Below are 17447 nucleotides of genomic sequence, written 5' to 3'. Positions count from 1 at the left end.
GCTTGGACTCTGAAACATAGATCACCCTATCTTACCTTGTGTGGTACACTGGTCTTGAACTGTATCAGGGACGGTCATGTCTTCTTCTACTTCCTGTATGACCTCGATGGTTTGACCTAGTATGAAAAGAAAAATAGAAAGCAAATAATTAAGATAGAGTCTAATAAGCCATGCTTTAACCCTTTAAACATTGATCAAGCTAGCTCAAGAACATAAATAAATCAGTGTATCTTACCTTGTGTGGAACACTGGTCTTGACCTGTATCAGGGTTGGTCATGTCTTCATCTAATTCCTGTTTGACCTCCTCGATGGTTTGACCTATTATGAAGAAAAAGAAAAGACAAAGCGGATGATCCTTCAAGACATGAATCTATCAATAGATAACAAGAAGAGATCATAATAATAACCTTTATGTAACGGTTAATACTTGTCTTTAAAAGTGAGCATTTTAAATGGCTATTTCCACAGTCAGTGCATCCATCACTGCTCCACCCATAAAGCTCACCCTCTCCACTCCCTGGGGAGTAACCTTGTCAGGCAACCATTTATGACCAGTGCACACATGCCAATCTAATCAATGAATACTAATAACAATAATAATATACAGAAACTCAGAATCTATGTGCATATATTCTACTGTGCTGTAATTAAGAGCTTATGAAATGCTTGAAGACAAATTTAGAAAAGGGGAAAAAAGAAATTATCTTACCTTGTGTGGTACACTGGTCTTGACCTTTATTGGTGAGAGTTGTGCTTTCATTTACTTTTTGATTGATGATGGTTTGGTCTAATATGAAGGCAGATATAATAAAAAAGGAGATAACCCTTGAAGGCATCAATCTTTCAAACTACAGTAACACAAAAAATATAGTTAAAAAATATATAATAAGAGATCATAATAATTACCTTTATGAAGCGGTTAATACTGTCTTTCTAAGTCAAGTCCACCCCAGAAAAATGTTGATTTGAATATTTAAAGAAAAATCAAACAAGCATAATGCTGAAAATTTCATCAAAATTTGATGTAAAATAGGAAAGTTACGGCATTTTAAAGTTTCGCTTATTTTTCACAAACCAGTGATATGCACAACTCAGTTACGTACAAATGAGTCAGTCGATGATGTCCATCACTCACTATTTCTTTTGTTTTCTATTGTTTGAATTAGACAATATTTCAATTTTTACAGATTTGACAATAAGGACCAACTTGACTGAACCATATAGTATTGAACAATGCTAATTCCACATGTTCAGGAGGAATAAATCGTGGTTGCACTTGACAATGAGGAGAAAATTAGAAAATTTCAAGACAAATTTAGGAAAAGGGGGGGGGGAAATTATCTTACCTTGTGTGGTACACTGGTCTTGACCTTTATGGGTGAGAGTTGTGTCTTCATTTACTTCTTGTTTGATGATGATGGTTTGGTCTAATATGAAGGCAGATATAATTTTTTTTAAAGCAGATAACCCTTCAAGGCATCAATTTTTCAAACTATGGTAACACAAGAAATATAATTCATAATAAGAGATCATAATAACTACCTTAATGTAACGGTTAATACTTGTCTTTCTATTAAGTGCTTTGTAATAATCATTTCCCAGTCATTAGATCGATCAGTGCTCCACACATAAAGCTCACCATCTACACTCCCTGGGGAGTAACCTTGTCAGGCTACCACTTATCATCAATGAATCAATTATCTTACCTTGTAAAGTACACTGGTCTTGACCGTTATTGGTGAGGGTTGGGTCTTCAAGTAATTGTAGTTTGATGGTGATGGTTTGACCTAGTATGAACAGAAATGAAATAATAAACTAATTATATGGAAGTCCATCTTGTACACTCTGGGGGCCGTTTCATGAAGCTGTTTGACAGTTAAGAGCGACTCTAAGAACAGCTGGTGAACCCTTCTTAAGCACTAAACCATGGCCAATTCAATATATCATTTACCACAAGAAAGGATCACCAGTCGATCTCAAAGTCGCTCTTAACTTACGAACAGCTTTATGAAACACCCACCTGAACTCTAAAAAGACTGCAAGGCCATGATCACCCTACAACACTTTGCAGCGTTAATGCACAGATACACATCTAATAATGCAAAAGGTTATTTTAATCTCTGAAGTCTCGCACAACTCCTGAGAATGAACTGGTGACATACAAGTTTAGTATCACGTGGAGAAGGTTTATGGTTCACCATGTGTAATATAAAGAAGGAAATACAGGCAGAAAAATGAAACGGAAAGACAAGGATGAAAAGAGGAAATTAGAAGTATTCTTTTCTTGAAAGCGAGTGAAGTCCTGAAAAGGACTGTAAACCAGATGAGATGAGTATAGTATCCACACACCACATGACTTTCAATGAGAGAGAAGCATCACAAAATGGCAATTTTTTGTGATTTGTGTACAAATATTCAAAGGAAGATCATAATCAAAAAAGGTTCATCATCATGGGTTTCTTAATTAAAGGGAAAGTTCACAACCTAAAGAAAAGTTTGTTGTAAAAATAGCAGAAAAAATTATAAAATGCATTGGTGAAGGTTTGAGGAAATTCCACTAAAGACTAAAAAAGTTATTAGAATTTTGAATTTGTGACGTCATTAATGAGCAGCTGCCCCATATGGTACGTAATATAAAATGCATAAATTTCATTTTTTTAATGATTCGTTACAACATATTTTTGTTTTCATTTGTTTTCATATTTTTAGAATAAATGTTTTGTCAGGATGAACATTCCCTTTAAAGGAATGGTTTTCGATGCTCACTGGTTTGTCACAACTTCCACTGAAAAATAACAGTTCCGGTCTAGTCCGGTCCTTTGAGGGTGAAAGCATTATCCCTCATGAAACAGTTTATCTTACCTTCTAAGGGGTATTGGCCTTGACCTGTACCAGTTAGGGTCAACGTGTTTTCCTCTTTGACTTTGATGTTTTGATCTAGAATGAACAATAATTGCATAGCACTAGTAAGTAACTAATTACCAATTATGGAATTCAGTTGTACATGTATCTATCTACCGGGTATCTATCTATCTATCTACTAGTATCTTTCTATCTATCAACCAACTCTTCAAAGCATCAATCATTCTCTACAACATAAATGAATCAGTTCATCTTACCTTGTGTGATACATTGGACTTGACCTCTATCAGGGTTGGTCATGTCTTCATCTATTTCCTGTTTCACCTGAATTGTTTGACCTAATATGTACACAGATACAATAGCAAACAGTTAAGACCAGATAAGGCCACGTACTATATAAAAGTGATCAATATTGGTCAATACTATCGTTATGGGGGGGGGCACTCAAATTATTTTTTGATGGGGGTGTGCCTCACGAAACCCCCGGTGCAGTCACTCAATGTGACTTGGGGACCGCATGACCGTTAAAAAAATTGCGGGAAAAGGGGTCAATTTCATGGAACGTCCGCAGACAGCACACTCCTCGAAGTAATGAAAACAGGGGTGCTCTCCGTCCTCGATCTGATGGAAATAGGGGTCAGGAAAAAGGGGAGAAACACGGTCACGGGAAGAAAAAATCCCCGAACCTGTCGCCGATGCACCAGCCGCAGAGGGCGCGCTCATATCAATGTCAGAGTAGTAAATAAACAAAGTGACGAGACCGGAAGTGTGCTCTGATTGGTCAGATATTTCATGGAGCCCCAATTAGTTCCCTCAGGCAAATTTTCTGCCCTTGTGATCTTCTGCTAGGTGCATACCTCTAGCAATTTCAATAAATTACACGTTTTCTCATATTTCGTGATTAAATACTTCGACACTTTCAACTCATGGATATATTTTCTAGACGCCAATGTGAGTATTTTAACATTTAAAGGTGCCCTTGTGTAGATATATCTTGTTATTTTGCATAAATCGACTTCCAAAATAATGTCGAAAAAAGTGTTTGATATGAGAGAAAAATTTCATTTTTTAAAGTTTTGTGTAATTATGTTTTGCACAAAGTCCCTCAACGTGTTGAAAAGAGTGATTTACTATGACTGTCAAGGTTAAATTATCTTTTAACAAGTTGTTTCATGTTATTTTTTAAGGAAATCCATTTAATATCTAGCATATGGGACTACCATACACAATACCCTAGCCAAAGATGAGGACCTGCGCCCCCGGAGCTTTCGGCGGCAGAAACCTTAGCCCACCCTATAGGCCGTAGGCGGTTAATTGCAGGGATGGCGCCACCAACTGGTGGAGGCACAATTTCATCTTGTCTAGATCAACATCTAAGTTACTAGTCTTAATCTTAAATGTATAGATGTATAAATATCCCATCAGAGAGGAAAGTGTCCTTGGTTAGGGGGGGAAAGACTGGTTAGTAAACTCTCTTACTTTTAAATTTTTATTGAGAATTCTTAGTATGACTACGCCTCACATCCCATCCCCTACCTTTCGCTGTATGGTGAATGGTCGGGATAAGGAGTGCAGGAGTGCATACTAACTGATCAAGCTCTTTATCTTTATGTGGACAACTCTACATTTATTTTTACAAAGAATTCTAATTTTTCTTCATTTTTCTTTTAGATTATTGTATCAGTATGACATGGCTCTTGGACATCTTTAAGGACTGAGCACTCTGATGCCTGTGTTGCAATCTCCTCTAATGAGGAAAGGGTATAAATGCCCTGTCCTTGAATTATGGTAAATAGGGGTAAGTTTGCGAAAATTGGCGAAAGTGTCCTTACAATCTTATAATTAGGGGTGTTTCAAGGTACCATTTTGTCCTTGTTTTGCGTGGAAATAGGGAGGTAAATTTCACAAAATGTCCTTGAAATTGACCACAATAGGGGGTTACTTGCATTTGTGGTAACGGTCATACACGTTCCCCTCTGCGGGTGAGTGACCCGGGACGAAACCCTGAAATGGGGGTCTAAGGAACTGACCACAAGGGTAAAATACAAAGTCTTGGGAAATAACTATATACGGGGCTATGTGAAAAATAGAGTCTACCGAACGGGATCGCGGAACAGTTGGTACGTGCGCGGTACAGTTGGTACGTGCATGTATACATGTATGTGGGCGCTAGCGGTGCATGGAGCTGCTAGCGAAAGGAGTTGTGAAGCCGTGTGTGCAGTTCTCGCATGCGGTGCTCGTGCTGGACAATTTTGGCAGGGCAAGGGAACTGAGAGGTTTCGTAACGGGGGTCTTGCGAGCGGGGCGCGGCGGCTTCTGAACAGAATTTTTCTCATTTTTGTTGGCCAGTGCCCCCCCCCCTTGGGCGTCAGATGCTAAATGCAAGACAGCATTAATTACTGTGCATGCAGGCTGTATGTGCACAAGTAGCCATATTACACTGTTACTGCATCGTCTGTGTTGATCTGACGGTTCATCTACTTGGTTCTCATTGTCATCCCTCCTATCGATTTATGAATGACAATAATTGAATTAGCATTGATTCGTGTGAATTCTCATACTCACAGGTTGTCATGGAAAAGGTAATGGCATGAAAACTTATCCAAAGAAGGCATTTTCTATTGTAATGCATGCTGGGTAACAAAGTCTGCTGTCAGTGTAGTGGTTGGTAGAAATCACCAATGATCGAGGATGATCTTACTTAAAACTCTTTAACGTATTAATTGTATCAATGAAGAATCACTAGCCCAGCATATTAATGGATCAGTATATCTTACCTTTTGTGGTAATTTGTTCTTGACCCGTGTCCAGTTTTACTTCCTGTTCGACCTTGATGATTTGACCTAGTTTGTAGAGATAATCACAATTAATGGAGGTCAACATTACTTTTTAAAAAAAATTTTAAAGAATCATTCAAGCTAGCTCCAGAGCAGGCAAGGAACATCTGTTTTCAATATCAATTACAGAATCAGAGAAATTTAAAACAAAATCAAAGTTTGAAATAGCTGTATTTTTCTGTTCCCAATTTAATCTAAACATTACTAACAAGTGGAGCGCCTCTTGCGGTCTCGTCTGCATTATGTGATTCAATATAGCAGCAGAGCTGACTTTGAAAATGAATTTAAAATAATAATTCACGAAAAAAGTATTCATATAACAGTATACTATGTTCATTGACCCTAAATGACATTTGACCTTGATCATGAGACCTAAGACTTGTGCAAGATTATCTGGGATACCTCATTACCCCTATGTCCACATTTCGAGAAATATATCCATAAACGTTCAAAGTTATATGATGACAATTCAACAAATAGTTTTCCCCCAATATGGCCAAAGTTAATTGACGTCAAATGACCTTTGACATTGATCATGTGACCTGAAACTCATGCAGGATGTTCATCGTAATTGATTACTCTTGTTCAAGTTTCATGAACTAGATCCATATACAGTACTTTCAAAGTTTTGATATTTCAAAAAAGAATTAACCTTGGTAAAGATTTTGTTTTGATTCCCCAAACATAATCTAAGTTCATTGACTCTAAATGACCTTTGAACTTGGTCATGTAACCTGAAACTCAGATAGAATGTTCAGTGTTACTTGATTACTCTTATGTCCAAGTTTCATAGCCTAGATCCATACACTTTTTGAGTTATGACATTTCAAAAACTTAACCTTAGGTTAAGATTTTGACGTTGATTCCTCCAACATGGTCCAAGTTCATTGGTCCTACATAACCTTTGAACTTGGTCATATGACCTGAAACTGAGAGAGGATATTCAGTAATACTTAATTACCCTCATGTCCAAGTTTCATGAACCAGGTCCATACACTTCCGAAGGTATGGTGACATTTCAAAAATTTAACCTTGTGTTAAGATTTCAATGTTGACCCAGCCGTCGTCGTTGGAAAAGTGGCACAGTCTCGCTCTGTTATGCAGGCGAGACAAAATCATTCAATCAATAAGCGATTTCAAAATAATCTACAAGTAGGTTTAAGATAAAGGTCCTGGGAACCTTTACTCTACATGTAGAATGCTTGTTTATGCTTTAAAATCTATTACGCCTAACATATACAAAATAGCTTGGACTTGCGAATATGGCTCAAATTATCTTACTTTGTCCTTGAGAGATACATTGGTCTTGATCTGTATTCGTGACGGTCATGTCTTCATCTACTTCCTGTTTGACCTTGATGGTTTTACCTAGTATGAAAAGATAAATAGCGAGGAAATAATTAAGATAAGAGTCTAATAAGCCATGCTTTAACCCTTTAAACATTGATCAAGCTAGCTCAAGAACATAAATAAATCGGTTCATCTTACCTTGTGTGGTACATTTGTCTTGACCTATATGAGCGTGGGTCATGCCTTCATTTACTTCCTGTTTCATAGTGATGATTTGATCTAGTATGAACAAAGTTAAAATAGAAAGAATATCAAGGTTAACTTACAGTAGTTCCCATAAAGGGAAATATTGCCAAGCCCTTCACTTATTTGTAAATCAAAGCGCTACATGTAGTAATGACAACGTATCTTATCATTTCACCAATACTTTCATGCTTATTATTATGAAATGTAGGTCAATGCAAATACAGCGCCACTCTCCGTTACCATTGCTACATGTATGCACACAGAACGTATAATGAAAACATAATACCTGCAAACCTTGTATTCATTCATATGAAAGATCAGCAGCCCTTCCTTCTCCTGCAATTGAGATCTGTCGCCTTACATGTGCAAGTGTTCACTAAAATGAAGACGAGGGGGCTAAACGTCCCCATTTTTTTGTCACTTTATTTCTTAAAGGACAAATCCACCCCAACAAAAAGTTGATTTTTAAAAAAGGAGAAAAAATCCAACAAGCAAAACACTGAAAATTTCATCAAAATCGGATGTAAAAAGTTATGACATTTTAAAGTTTCGCTTAATTTCACAAAACAGTTATATGCACATCCTGGTCGGTATGCAAATTGGCAGACTGATGACGTCATCCACTCACTATTTCTTTTGTATTTTATTATGTGAAATATGAAACATTCTAATTTTCTCCTCCTTGTCAAGTGAAACAAAGTTTTATTTCTCCCTGAACATGTGGAATTACCATTATTTTAACAGTATATGGTTAAGTTAAGTTGGTCCTTTTTGTCAAATTTGTAAAATTTGAAATATTGTATTATTGAAACAATAAAAAACAAAAGAAATAGTGAGTGATGGACATCATCAACTCTCTCATTTACATATCGCTGAGTTGTGCATTTAATTGTTATGTGAAAAATAAGCGAAACTTTTCTTAAAATGTCATAACTTTCTTATTTTACATCCAATTTCGATGAAATTTGCAGCGTTATGCTTGTTTGATTTTTCTCTATCGATTCAAATCAACAATTTTCTGGGGTGGACTTGAACTTTAATAGTTTGCAAAATTCATGAATCACAAGTATCGCCAGTAAAATGGCGGTGAATTTAAACGTGCGGAGATATTATGTGTGGGCTTTAAATTGCCAATTTTGTGCATAGTAGACTGAAAAATCTGTTTCTTTCGGCCTTCATCAGAGTTTTTGTTTTTTATTATGGACAAGGAGTGAAACAGTGTCTTAATGCTGGAGTACATTAGCAAGGTCATGATTTTTCATCAAATTTAGAATCTAGTCTAAAGTCCCCCCCCCAAAAAAAATCCCACCTTTGTGAATGACAAGTTGCAATTTTTATGGAGTCTATTTATCAAGCCCTGATGGGTCATGTAGTGTAGCAGTAGTGGAGCATACTTACACAAACAAGCTGAGGTAACCTTCACATTCTGGAGCTCCGCCAGGGAGTGAGAGCTCCATGGCCACGCTGCCGCGCACAATACAGCGCGCCAGCTCCAGTCTCGGGCGCAAATGCAGTTTCGCACTGGCCGATTACGAGCAAATTTCCCAGCAGTAATTGTTTGCATTGGCACCCCAATGGCGATGCGGCAAATCGGCTTCTTTAATTCCAAGGCAATACGGTAGTCCATGCTGCGCGGCTGAGCGCTAGGCACTCACACATATTGCGAGGTTAAAGGAGAATGAAACCCTTGAAACCAGCTGAATCCATATCAAAGAGAAAAACCAAAGAAACATATTGTTGAAAGTTTGAGGAAGATTGAATGAATAATAAGAAAGTTATGAGCATTTGAATATTGAGATCACTAATGCCATGTAGATCCTCCCATTGGCAATGCGACCAAGATCTGTGATGTCACACACGTACAACCCACTGAACTAAAAATACGTGGAAGTCGTGTTCACCCAAGCAAAACAGCGCCGGCGAAATCGATAAGTCACGTGACCGCCGCCATTTTGCTAGGTCAATTGTTCGAGAGCGCGCCGTAGAAGGCAATTGAAAATATGTGCAAGATGCAATATGTTTTCTCTATAAATATAAAATTAATAGTGTGGCAAAGTGTATTTTAATGTCATTAAGCCAATCATGTACAAACATATTTCTATATGCACAATGTACTGGGACCTGGTAATTCATGTAGTTAAAAAAAGGGTCTAAATCAGGGTGACCAGGGGAGCGTTTCATCAATATTTTCATCCGACAAGTTGTCAGATCTGACATCTTTCCATGATTTTGATTGGCAGAGAGGCACTGTTCCTATGGTAACTGTCGGATAAAATGGGACTTGTCGGATAAAACGTCCGACAAGTCCTTTCATGAAACACCCCCCAGATTTCACAAAATGAAATACGGGACAATCGCCTCATCAAAGAAGGCTACACGATGTTATACTTGTGAAAAAAATAAAAAGAATTGGAAGGGAGGGATAACGAAAGAATGAAGGAGAGAAAAAAAGACGAAAGAAAAGAAATGAGAAAGAAGAAAGAACAAATGAAGGGGAAAATAAAAGCGGAAAGTTAGAATAATCAAAAGGACGATGAAAGAAAGAATAAAAGAGAAAAAAAAAGGTTTCCGTCATTCTTTGAATTCACCCAATATAGAAAGAAAGAAAAGAAAGAAAGGGAAGATGTGTGAAAGACAAAATAAGAAAAAGGAGGAGGAAACAAAGAATAAAGGAAATAATTTTTTTTTCTTTTCTTTGAAAGAAGAAAACGGGAAGGGAAAATGAAGGAAGGGGGAGGGAAAGAAAGAAAGAATAAGGGGAAAGAAGAAGAAGGAAAAAAATAGAGAATGAAAGAAAGAATGAAAGAGAGGGAGGAAAGATTGAAGGGAGGAGAAAATAAAAAAAATAATGGAAGGAGAGAAAAAACGAAAAGAAAAAGGTGAGGAAGGGAGTAAATAAAAGTATAAGGAAAGAAAGAATGACGGAAATAAAAATGGCAGATACGGAGGAAGAAGGAAAGAAAGAAAATTAAAACACAGAAAGGATCAGGAAAGAAAGGTATGAAATATTAAAAGATGTAGATGGAACAAAAAAAAAAAAACAAGGATAGAAGGATGAAGGATAAAAAGGAAAGAGGAAAAAGTTCAAACTTCAAGCAAACAAAAGCAATCCAGTCATCTAACAGAAATGATAATGATATTTGGTGTTTTTTTTTAATTTTGTAAAAACTAAGTGGTTTAGAAATGAATAAAATTTCAAAGTGAAACATTGTCAACTTACAAATGAGAGGAAACAGCGCCGGCATCCTACACAACAAGACTCAAAAAGCTAAAACAACTGCATGTAGATCCCGTTATGAAAACTAACAAAAACTTGTTCCTCCGATCCTATTAAATCAGTAATCTGAGAATTATGATCATAAAAATTTTCCGCCGATTTTGTGATTATTTTGGTGGAAAAACTGTTTATCATGTGAGATTGTTTGCATCATTATGCTCCGATCCTACATGCATAGAGCCTGTTTCACACACATGCAGGCAATAATACTAACCTCGTACTAGTGTGAGTGACAGGCAGGAAGCCAGCTCGTTTGCAATGTATTTGGTTAGGATAAAAATCACCCACAGAACTTGCAAAAGTTTTAGTTATCGATTTATTGTTGTCTCTGCTTCGTCATTCTGTTTGGTTATGTGATGAAAATTCGTCACTTTTTAATTTATCAACTATATTTTGTTCAATATTCTAAAAATACGGGACAGATATGTCCCGGGAAGGATTTGTCGGAACGCCGGGACAAATTAAGGAGCAAAATACGGGACGATCCCGGGAAATACGGGACGTCTGGTCATTTGACAAGAGGTAGTGGTCTTTTTGTGCAATTTTTGACTTGTGAAAATAAGCGAAATTTAGTGCAACAACTTTTTAAATGGAATTACCATTGCTATGACTTTCTGATTTGTGCTCTAATAGTAAACTTGTTAGAGTTGACTTGGTTTTGTTTATCCATCACCCATTCCTTTATGTAAAAGTGTATTGATGTAAGCACATGTCGTGCAACATTCATGCTCTTCCAAATTAAATTTCATAAGAATTCAAATTCGATTGTGCCCATTTTTACATACACTGTACTTTATAGTAGATATTTCCTTGCTGAGCACACGAAGGTCCAACTTTGAAGGCTCATTAAAAGTAACAACCTTCTTGCCCTTAAACTTCTATTCAATTTTTCACCCTGAATGTGTGATTGAAGAGTATGAGAGGGAGGGAAGGGAATATTTACTCAAAATTCATATAGAGAAAGTTGAAGGAAAAATTGTAAAGATGGAGAGAGAGAAAAAGAAACAGACGATCAACGAGAAGAGATGGAAAGAAGAGGAAGATCAAAGAGAAAGAGAGAGAGAGAGGGAGAGAGAGGGGAAATCGAGGAATGAGAAAGAGGTGAGGAGAGAAAGGCGAGACGAGAGGGAGATAAAAGAGGGCTCGATATAAGGGAGATGGGGAAATAAAAGAAAGATATAATTATGGGGATAGAGAGAGAGGGAATGTAAGAGAGAGAGATGAGAAAGACGAGGAGATGAGAGAGAAAGAAGCCAAAGAGAAAGGAAAATAATAAAGAGGGAGATCGAGATGATATAAAGGAGAGAAATAAGAGAGAGAGGGGCATGAAAGTAGAAATGGAAGAAATAGAAGGGGATGGAGAGGATAAGAGAGATGGACAGAAGAGGAAAATCAGAGAAAATGAGATGAGATGAATAGTTGAATGAGAAGGGAGGTTTTAAAAAAAAGCTAGAGAAAGGGACATGATTTCTAATCGTTAAAAGATTTTTTTTTATGCAACCAGCTAGGCCTACTCAGAAAGCATATTTGTTGTGGGGCCTTTCCTTGTCACAGCGTGCGCGTGAAAAAGGTCGAGTTTTTTATGATTTCATGACTGTATGTTTACTCCCCTTTAATACAAAAATGTGACTAAATCAACATTTTCAGTTATGAAAGTATTCGATAACATATAGTTCATGATGTAACAAAGCAAACTAAAACTTTAAACAGCACAAGGAACACTTTCTTTGCGTTCCTTTCTCCCATCTGCCTATATACACGCAGCATTTGCCGACCAGCCAGTATTGACCTAGCAAAATGGCGGCGCGCTCAGTCGAGCGTGAAGCCCGATGCTCTTCGTTGCCGCACGGCTTTGTGTACGTTGGGAATAGGGACACGCATTCCACGTATCTCTAGTTCAGTGGTACAACCCCCTCATTACTTTAGTACTTATTTCACTTATATTCTCACTTTTATAGTCTATCACAAGGTGAGGTGTTCTCTTTATGAGAGGACAAGTACAGAGGTTTCACAACATTATATCATTGATGAATCGTTTGTCATATGATTAGAACGAGCAAAAAGAGATGTTTTGGGGTATATTTTCAGTTTCCAAAAGGGGAGAGTTGTTCATCTGTGACATCATTCATAGATCTTGGTCGCATTGCCAATGGGAGGATCTCCATAGCATAGCCATTAGTGATCTCAACATTCAAATGCTCATAACTCTTCTATGTATTGCTAGTCCTAATATTTTACTCAAACTAGTGGGTCATGCGTGCTGCGATCCCACTTCTGGTGTCCACAACACACGATTTTTCATTGATTTTGATTGATTTTTCTGTGCGCGGCGGCATGTAATGAACCCTTGAATTAACCCAGGGTCAGCAGGGAGCTCCCTGGGTTACCCTGGCTTGAGAGGGCGTTGGGCCGGGCAGAGCTGCATGTGGATCACTTATAAATAGCCTTTTACAATTACATTCTTAATCTCTCTATCTCACTCTCACCTTCCAAAACCCAATGCAGCTTACCTTGAGATGATACTGAAATCTATCTATGATTGTTCTTTTCCACAATTCCACTCGTCTTGACTTGAGTTGAAAGCCGAAGTTCTAATTTGAAGTTACGACCTTACCATCAGGCCTCACTTCACTTTTGTTTTAGAGTAGCGACGCCCTCTGTCGATGTCTTTGTATTGGGGAATCCCCATATTGATCGGAGGGTTCTTGGTTGGTTGGTGTTGGAGTTAAGTTGGCGCTCTTCAATCTGGTAGATTATCTGCGCCAGGTCGTTTCCGAGTTAGTTGCTTAATTCCCGCATCAATGTTCTCGGCGTTAGACTAGTCTGACCTGTCATATAGCGAGGTGCAATATAATTATGATTAGTTACCACCACCATTAAATTGTGCGTTTTTGTTCTTCATAGTATGCAAACTTATATAAGAAGCTAGGTCGAAGCTCAATTTTAGTAGTCTAAGAATTATCACTAATCATCAGAACAAAAGGAAGAGAGAGAGAGAAAGAGATGGAGAGAGATCAGTGGAATATCCTTATTCGAATCTCTTTGTTTTTTTCACGTAATTCAGGATGACTTTATAATCTGCATTTCTTCCCAATAATGTTGCTAGATCTGATATTGGCTTGTTTAATTTCAGGCTTCTTTGCATAATTCTTCTTTTTCTTTCATATTTCTTACATTGTAGTAAAAAATGTTCTATTGTCTCAGGAACCTGACAATGGGAACATAGACCATTTTCACGTTGATTAAATTTATACAGATAATAATTCAATTTACATTTTCCGAGTCTTAAACGGTGTATCATAGTCTCTTCAAACCGAATGAGACCTTGATAACTAATTGTATCTGCCACGTTGGGTTGGATGCTAAATAAATGTCTTCCTTTAGATGAGGATACCCATTGAGCCTGCCAGATTTCTTTATAAATCAAAGACATGTGGGTTTTCCATTCCTCTTTGATATATTGAATTGAATTGAATTTATTACCAAATATCACTGTCAGGTACAATAACAAGGAATAGTACATCACATATAAACAAAACATTTGGTAATTGGAGCTAACATAATAGCAAGATGCTAATCGAGGTTAGCCCCAAATAATGTCATTATCATAGTTTAAACAATAAATTTAACTAAATCTCAATATTGTACATCAAATTCAATACTAATTCTACTTATACTGTTGCAGAAAATTTCGATCATTTTCAATGAACATATTTACACTATTTACAAGAAAAAATATCTTAATTATTCACAAAATCTTTATAAACAATTATTTGTTTTCAGGCAGTATTTTACCATACCTAATTAATTATAATCTTCCAGTAGCATTAATTTTAACGATTTGCTAAATATCTTACGACTGGGGGGTGTTTCTAACATTACTTGGCAGAAGATTCCATAAAGTAGGACCAGAAAATGAAATTGATTGTTTTCCCAAATTGGTATTATTTTTGTCGAGATTAACATTTCGCTTTTCTCTATTTCTTGTATTGTAAGGATGGTCTATAAATGAAAAATAATCAATAAAACTATGCGGCAACCGATTATTAATTAAATCGTGCATAAATACTCCTATCAAATATTGGTATTGTTTGAAAATATCGAGAATATTTAGATCATAAAATAAAGGAGCAGAGTGATAAGTATGATGGTTGAACGTCATTATTCTAGCTATTCGTTTTTGAAGTAATAATATAGGGTTCAGGGTTGTTTTGCACGTCCCACCCCATACTTCCAGACCATACGTTATATGTGGTAAAATAAATGAGTTGTGTAACATAACTAAGATTCTCTTTGTTACATAATTCCTCAATCTATAAAGTATTCCAATTTTTTTGCTTAGCACATTGCAGACAATGTCAACCTGTTTCTTCCATGTAAGGTTTTTGTCGATACATATACCAAGAAATAATGTTGATTCAACACACTCTAATAAAGTTCCTTTCAGTGACAATTGTCCTGATATCATAATATTTTTTCGTCTATTTTTAAACAACATATATTTAGTTTTCGTAACATTGATTGTCAATTTGTTGGCATTTCACCATGCTATTATATTGTTTAAATTGAGACTAATTTCTGATAAATCAATATGTTGTTCATCACAATTGAAAGTATGAAATAAATTTGAGTCATCCGCAAAAAGACGGAAATTGAAATAATTTGATGAGTTTGCCAGATCGTTTATATACAACAAGAACAAAGTAGGACCCAAAACTGATCCTTGTGGAATACCGCATGAAATCGACCTGTATTCGGAATTTACACCATCATAATTAACAAATTGCTTTCTGTTTCGTAAATAATCATTAAACCATTCTACTGCCTTACCACGAATGCCATAGTGTTCTAGTTTCTTAATGAGAATAGAATGATTAATCGTATCAAAAGCTTTAGCAAAATCGATGAATATTCCTACTGTCACCTTTCCTTCATCGGTATATCTTGTAATTTGATTAATCAGATTTATCAATGAAAGTTTCGTACTGTATCCACTTCTAAAACCATATTGGTGTTTATACAATATTTCATTCTTTTCTATGAATTTCATCAATCGTACATTCACTAGTTTTTCAAATATTTTGCTAATCGCGGGTAAAATCGATATTGGTCTATAATTTCCAGGTGATTCTATATCTCCCTTTTTGAAAACTGGTATAACTCATAGCATATATCAACAGTCGAACTGATATGTCATCATAGCCACTTGCTTTAGATTGATCAAGAGTGTATAACATTTCTTTAACTTCTGAACTTGTTATTGGCAGGAAGAAAAATGTTTGACTAATGTATGGACCCATGAACTCTCGGTAATTAACATTTGGCTTTTCAGTTTTCTCAGCTAGATTTTTCCCAATAGTAGAGAAATAATTGTTGAGTGAATTTGCTATATCAATAGATGAAGTAATTTCGGAAGGTTCATTTTCTTGGTTAACAACTAATTTGTTAATTTTTGAATTCAGATTCGAGCCACTATTTTTATTCAAAAGTTCATTGATATGACTCCAAGTTTTCTTTGAATCTTTTTTGTCTGCTTCAAACTTATGTTCATAATGCATTTGCTTTGCTTTCCTTAAGACGGCTGTTAAGTGATTTCTGTATTTTTTATATTTATTCAAACAATCTTTATTATAATTTGATTTTATAACTTGAGAAAAAAGTTTGTGCTTTGTCGATATTGAACGCTTAATACACCGTGTTATCCAGGGTTTATTTTTCTTTTTCTGTTTAACACATTTTGTCTCAATAGGAGCATGTTTATTACAAACAAATAAGAACTGTCTTTGGAAAATATTATAAGCTTCATTAGGATCCATACATTCTAAAACGCTTTTCCAAAAATTAGTAGTAACATGTAGATCATTACAAAATGAAAAATTATATTGAAAAATTATGAAAGTTTCTCCGTGTTACACTATTTTTTCTTTGTTTAACACACTTGAAGTTCTTAAAAACGGAGTAAACTGGGAGATGGTCAGAAATATCTACTTCAATACACCCTGCTTGAATAGGATAGGCATACATATTAGTATAAAAATGGTCAATGAGAGATATGCTAGAACTTGTTATTCTTGTTGGACTTGTTATCAACTGACGTAAGCCATAACATTCTGTCATGTGAATAAAATCACGACAACTTTCAGTTGGAGACAAAAGATTTATATTGAAATCTCCTACAATAATGCAATGGTTTCTGTCTAGATTCAAGTTATGCAATTGCTCGTTGAGATCAAGACTAAATTCTTCAAAGTTACTGTCTGGTTTTCTATAAATTACCCCAAATATGATACTCACATCCTGAATGAGAATTTTCAGCCATAATGATTCAGCATTGTGCAAGGACAAATTAGGCATTCGTTTGTAATTAAGTCCTGAATGAATATAAGCACCAACTCCTCCTCCTCTTGTAATATTTCTACATTGTAATTCAAGATTATACCCTGGCATTAAAAAATGATTTACGTCTTTAACATTCCAAACTTCTGATAATGCGACTATATCAAAAAATGATTTCAATTCATCTTCATATACTTCTTTCAACATTTCAAAATTGCGATTCAAAGATCTCACATTCACGTGCGAAATGGAGAATGGCTGAGAAAAAGCTTTTGTCGAGGAAAAATTTTTAGGAGAAAGTGATGCTGTTGTTATTTGAAATGGGTCAAGTTCTTCGTTATCATTAAGCGAAATTCTGTTGATAAGTGTAGTATCCATTACGTTCATAAGTATTACGTAAAAGAAAAAATAAATACATTACATATTTACAGTTATTTCAGCTTCGAAATATCTTCTTTCGAGAATATGATGACAGGAGCTTATTTCTCGTCCTTCCTGACATATATTTTTCCATTATGGAATGTTTAATTCAACTTGTTCTTTTGATGCTCCTTTTTTTGCTAAAAGGTCTGCCACATCGTTTACGTGAATACCACAA

The 17447-nt window shown here is 35.9% G+C and overlaps 1 protein-coding gene across 5 annotated transcripts in view; it reads right to left on the bottom strand.

Annotated features, from left to right (window-relative positions):
- LOC129272641 (zinc finger protein 271-like) overlaps window positions 1-13189 on the bottom strand; it is a 29503-nt gene extending 16314 nt beyond the window's left edge. For 3 of the 5 annotated variants that reach the window (XM_064107536.1, XM_064107539.1, XM_064107538.1), the window contains exons 1-11: window positions 13024-13189; window positions 7189-7269; window positions 6982-7068; window positions 5641-5706; window positions 3121-3201; window positions 2864-2938; window positions 1708-1788; window positions 1348-1428; window positions 711-788; window positions 236-319; window positions 36-116 (exon numbers count right to left, since the gene is read on the bottom strand). In XM_064107536.1, coding sequence (XP_063963606.1) covers window positions 36-116; window positions 236-319; window positions 711-788; window positions 1348-1428; window positions 1708-1788; window positions 2864-2938; window positions 3121-3201; window positions 5641-5706; window positions 6982-7068; window positions 7189-7255 — 781 coding nt within the window. In that variant the 5' untranslated portion in view covers window positions 7256-7269; window positions 13024-13189. The remainder of the gene's footprint in view (window positions 1-35; window positions 117-235; window positions 320-710; window positions 789-1347; window positions 1429-1707; window positions 1789-2863; window positions 2939-3120; window positions 3202-5640; window positions 5707-6981; window positions 7069-7188; window positions 7270-13023) is intronic. The other 2 variants (XM_064107537.1, XM_064107540.1) reach the window with 2 other exon arrangements.
- Between the last annotated feature and the right edge of the window lie 4258 nt (window positions 13190-17447).

Source organism: Lytechinus pictus, chromosome 12, assembly GCF_037042905.1.
Source record: "Lytechinus pictus isolate F3 Inbred chromosome 12, Lp3.0, whole genome shotgun sequence".
In the NCBI taxonomy this organism is placed as follows: Eukaryota; Metazoa; Echinodermata; class Echinoidea; order Temnopleuroida; family Toxopneustidae; genus Lytechinus; species Lytechinus pictus.
This window is presented reverse-complemented; position numbering and strand designations above follow the sequence as displayed.